At 43.8% G+C, this 5,351-nt stretch overlaps 1 protein-coding gene across 1 annotated transcript; it reads right to left on the reverse strand.

Annotated features, from left to right (window-relative positions):
* Positions 1 to 488: 488 nt before the first annotated feature.
* LOC124523280 (olfactory receptor 7G3-like) lies at positions 489 to 1,517 on the reverse strand. Its single transcript, XM_047095144.1, has one exon. The coding sequence runs from the start codon at positions 1,515 to 1,517 to the stop codon at positions 489 to 491; it is 1,029 nt and encodes a 342-aa protein (XP_046951100.1).
* Positions 1,518 to 5,351: the final 3,834 nt, after the last annotated feature.

Genomic DNA, 5,351 nt, shown 5'->3' on the forward strand with positions numbered 1-5,351 from the left:
TAACATCCTCAGTATAGGTCAACGGGCACCACCCAAGCAAGATTCAGTAAGTAAAATTTAATGGGGTGAGGGAGATCCATATGATAGATAGTGGTTTCCACACTGAGACCAGGGAAGCCATGGTCCAGCATTCGTGGTGCTAGAAGCTAGAACATAACTGAGAAGGGCAAACATGAGTGAGTAATGTGAAACACTTGTCATTCCTGTCCCCCATCTTCCCAGTGCACTCCTTGCCTTCTCCCTTGATGCTTACAGGAGTCTGTGTCCTTGAAATAGTGTGCTTTCATGAGAAGTGTAGTTATTGGTTGACCATTCTTTTTCTTGGATGTATGACAAGACTTTTGGTGTGCTACTTCACGTCTGTGTTCAGGAGTGTTTTTCTTCTAGTAAACCATTAATAGTATTTATGTCCTTTCTTCAGATTACATATTCAAGGACACCAGTTATCAGCACTGTTGATCTGTGTTGTCTGTCTTTAACTTTGGTTATCACTGGAAGTAAGCTCCTCTCCTGAAAAGTCTCCTCAGAGCACCTTTCATGTCCCTGTTCCTCAGGCTGTAGATGAAGGGGTTCAGTGTGGGGGTGACTACTGTGTACATCACTGAGGCTATTGAACCCTTTCTGGATGGATGGGCTGTTCCGGAAGTGAGGTAGACCCCAAGGCCTGCACCATAGAACAAGGAGACCACCAAGAGGTGGGACCCACAGGTGGAAAAGGCTTTGTACTTCCCCACAGCAGAAGAAATGCCCATTATGCAGGAGATAATTCTAGAATAAGAGAAAAGGATCCCAGTCAGGGGAATAACACCCAACAGGCCAGTTACAAAATACAGTAGGATGTCATTGACAAGGGTGTCAGAACAGGCAAGCTTGAGGATCTGAGCAAGTTCACAGAAGAAGTGGGGGATTTCTGTCTCTTTGCAGAAGGCCACCCTCAAAACCATCAGACTTTGCAACAAAGAATATGTCAGGCAGATTAACCAAGAAAGCAGAAGCAGGAGACCACAGAGGCGAGGGTTCATGATGACCATGTAGTGCAGGGGGTGACAGATGGCCACAAACCGATCATAGGCCATCACGGTCAGTAGCAAATTATCTAATCCAGCAAAAATCATGAAAAAACACATTTGGGTAAGGCAGCCTTCATACGTGATGGCGTTGCTCTGTGTCTGGATGTTCACTAACATCTTGAGGACAGTGGTGGAGGTGAAACAGATATCAGTGAGGGACAGGTTGGCGAGGAAGAAGTACATGGGGGTGTGGAGGTGGGGGTCAGAGCTGATGGCCAGAACGATGAGCAGGTTCCCTAAAACACAGACCAGGTACATATAGAGAAACAGCCCAAAAAGGAGGGGCTGCAGGTTTATATCTTCTGAAAGCCCCAGAAGGATGAATTTTGAAACAGCTGTTTGGTTCCCTGCTTCCATATGATTTATGGAAATTGCCTGGGAAGAGGCAAGAATAATGTTAAGACAGTGACAAAACAAGATTGCGCCATACGCAATAAACTCGTTCATTCATGAAGTCTTATCTTATCTAAGAGTCGTGATTTCTTTCGTTGAACAAAGTCTCCTCAGTAAATACCCTCCCTTCCCTGCTTCTACCACTGCTACTGGGACCATCTCTTTATTTATTTATTTTTTTAGTTATTTTTAAGTAATCTCTACACCCAATGTGGGGCTCGAACTCACGACCCTGAGATCAAGGTGCCCCCAGGATCACATCATTAAAATGAATGTCCCACACCATGCAGGGTGGGGGGGGGCGGGTCTCCTCTGCATCATCCCCAACTCGGTTGTTCTACCTCTGTTGTGTAGTTCCTGTGAAAGGACCATCAGCCTCATGAGCATTTCCTTTCTGCCCTGTTAGCTGTGGTGTCTTCAAGTCCAGGGAAACGGAGAGAAGAGGGAAGTCATGAGGAATTGCAGAATTTAATGATATTTTTTGCTCTCATGCCATTTACCAGTATCTGTTCGGTATCTTACCAGTATCTGGGAACGGAACATTCTCATCTGAAGTCTGACTCAGAGAAGGATGCTGTGCAAAGACTTTTATAGATAATTCTTCAACAATTATAGTAACGTCTCCATTGCTGTCCCAATCTGTCCCTCTGTCACCATGATAATGATCAAGGTACCATAATATGCTTCAGTCCCAAGGACTAAATCAGACCATACATTCTAATTATACCCTGCATGTTTGTATTGTAGTTCTTTCTATTTCTTTAGGTTAGGACGACTCTGCATCTTCTATTTCATTTTTATTTCATACTCCAAGCACTTAGAACAGTACCTGCTGCTCTGTCTCTATTGGTTGGATGAGTGACAGAAGAAATTTGCAGGGTACTACAAATTTGGTAAGGTATAATTTCCCTACCATAAAATCCTTTAACCAAGAACCATCTATCTTGAAGGCTTTTCAACTGAACATAAAGAGAATGAGAGCCCTTTTTTTGCACTCTGTTAAAAAAAAGAAGAAGTAAGCCTGGTTTCTGTTTGCATATTAGGTCTCTGCAACAGGAGGTAATTTCTAAACTCAGGGGCAGCTGTCTTCAATTTTATATACATTTAAGAAAAAGCATGCAAAGTTCCTAAACAAAAGAACAATGAAATTACAAAGAATTGGATCAATTGTTTAAAGTACATACAGGGGCACCTGGGTGGCTCAGTCGGTTAAGCATCCGGCTCTTGACTTTGGCACAGTTCATGATCTCACATCGGGCTCTGTGCTGACGGTGCATAGCCTGCTTGGGATTCTCTCTCTCCTTTCTCTGCCCCTCTCTCTGCAACCCGCCCCCCACTCCCTCTCTCTCAAAATAAATAAACTTTAAAAAAAACTTTTAGAACATAAAGTACATGCAATAATTATGTGTTTATCAATAATACCAAACAACATTTAAAGGCAAATTAGGGGCGCCTGGGTGGCTCAGTCGGTTGAGCGTCTGACTTTGGCTCAGGTCATGATCTCGCAGTCTGTGAGTTCAAGCCCCACGTCGGGCTCTGGGCTGACATCTCAGAGCCTGGAGCCTGCTTTGGATTGTGTCTCCCTCTCTCTCTGCCCCTCCCCTGCTCATGCTCTGTCTCTCTCTCTGTCAAAAATAAATAACCATTAAAAAATTTTTTTAAGAAAAGGCAAATTATGGGGCGCCTGGGTGGCGCAGTCGGTTAAGCGTCCGACTTCAGCCAGGTCACGATCTCGCGGTCCGTGAGTTCGAGCCCCGCGTCAGGCTCTGGGCTGATGGCTCCGAGCCTGGAGCCTGTTTCCTATTCTGTGTCTCCCTCTCTCTCTGACCCTCCCCCGTTCATGCTGTCTCTCTCTGTCCCAAAAATAAATAAACGTTGAAAAAAAATTTTTTTTTAAAAAAAAAGAATCAGACACTCAACCAACTAAGTCACCCAGATGCCCCTAATATATTAGCTTTTAAAAGCAGTAAGAAAATAGTAAGAAAAAAACAAATAGGTCATATTGGCCAAAAAAAGACTTAAGTATGAAACTGTTGAAAACATTGCTGTTTATGGTACTTTTAGAATCACTGTAGAGTATCCTGTTCAATCATACTATTTAAAATATTGGCATTGGAGTATTTCTGTTGGAGTGCAATATTTTCAGGGCATTGCTGTTACTGTTAGGCTCTATTTTACTGTTAAGAGTATAATGTTTATAGTGGTGGACACTTTTGAAACTAAAAGGGTGGTTGAGGGAGCCTGGGTGTCTCAGTCCATTAAACGTCCGACTTCAGCTCAGGTCGTCTCATGGTTTGTGAGTTCGAGCCCCATGTCAGGCTCTGTGCTGACAGCTCAGAGCCTGGAGCCTCCTTTGGATTCTGTGTCTCCCCTTCTCTCTGCCCCTCCCCTGCTCATGCTCTGTGTCTCTTTGTTTCTCAATAATAAATGTCATATATATATGACATTTCAAGGTTGTTGAAAAACCTTGACTAACATGACATAGTGTCATGTCATTATAGTGTTAAGTAGAAAGAATGGAACAGGAAGAATAGAAAGCCATTCATGTAGAACAATGGCAGTCTGGAGATGAACTGGGATGGGAAAGAAATTCACCAGAGTGTCCACATTGCTCATATCTGAGAGGTACCTATTTTCTTTCTTTTTTTTTTCTTTTTCTATATTAATTTTCCACAATGAGCATCATTGTTTGTGACCATAAAAAAATTTTTTTAAATATTTATTCATCTCTGAGAGAGAGACAGAACATGAGCGGGAGGGGAGCAGAGAGCAGGAGAAGCAGAATCCGAAGCAGGCTCCAGGCTCTGAGCTATCAGCACAGAGCCCGAACAGGGCTTGAACTCATGAACCACAAGATCATGACCTGAGCTGAAGTTAGACACTTAACCGACTGAGCCTACCCAGGCACCCCTATTAAAAAAACTTTATGGAGAAATATGTTCACATATTTGAACAGATTTCAGGATGGCCCCTCCTCCCTGTGTGCCTGGGTAAGTCAGGAACACAGAAATCCCTGAATAAAAGATAACTTAGCATGAGCCATTATGCCAGGTCTAGAGGGGGAATGGCATTTGGAAGAGGGAAGAAAAGGGAATGCAGGAGTAAAAGAAACGGCAATTTAGAGATGAAACAAAAGGAAGAAGCTGTATAATAAGTCAGGATTCTCCAGGAAAATAGAACCAATGGACCTGCGAGCTGGAGACCCAGGAGAGCCAAGCTGTGGTTACGGTTCGAGTCTGAAGACCTGAGAACCAGGAGAGCTGATGCAGCTCCAGTCTGTAGCCTGGCAGGCTTGAGTTCTGGGAAGAGCTGATGTTTCAATTCCAGTCTGGAAGCAGGGGGAAGGGCCCCAGCCTGAAGGCAGTCAGGCAGAAAGAATGATGTCTTACTCAGCCTTTTTGTTTTTTCAGGCCTTCAACTGATCTAATGAGGCCCACCCCCATCAGAGAGGGCAATCTGCTTCACTCAGTCCAAATGTTAGTATCCTCCAGAAACACCGTCACAGACACATCCAGAAATGACCAAGCATTTACCATCACAGAAGCATATAGATTATTACCAGTGATTCAATTAAAAGGTAGCAGCCTGCACTAAAAGGCTCTCCACCTGGCTGCAACATTAACGAGTCTGATTGTGAATTGGGAGTAACGTTCACTGCCTGCAGGCCTCTGATGGGAGGCAGACAAGCTGATGACCCCAGCAAAGAATGGGAGATACTTGCTTTGATTCTGAGTATGTTGTCAGTGGTGTTGTGTGTGTGGCACACAGAATGAAAGATCTGATTTAGAGCAGATTTTTCAGATATGAGAGGAGCATAGTCAGCCTAGATGACAAAGGTTGATTTGATTGCTTCGGGACTCCGATGGATCACAGGAAGACAGAAAAGGA

The sequence above is a fragment of the Lynx rufus genome, unplaced genomic scaffold (genome assembly GCF_022079265.1).
Source record: "Lynx rufus isolate CCGP_SWC_20201006 ecotype Redwood Valley unplaced genomic scaffold, mLynRuf1.p SCAF_4, whole genome shotgun sequence".
Lineage (NCBI taxonomy): Eukaryota > Metazoa > Chordata > Mammalia > Carnivora > Felidae > Lynx > Lynx rufus.

Excerpts from the sequence above, each read along its gene's own strand:
- LOC124523280 (XM_047095144.1), bottom strand. The coding sequence starts at position 1,517 with ATGAACGAGTTTATTGCGTATGGCGCAATCTTGTTTTGTCACTGTCTT.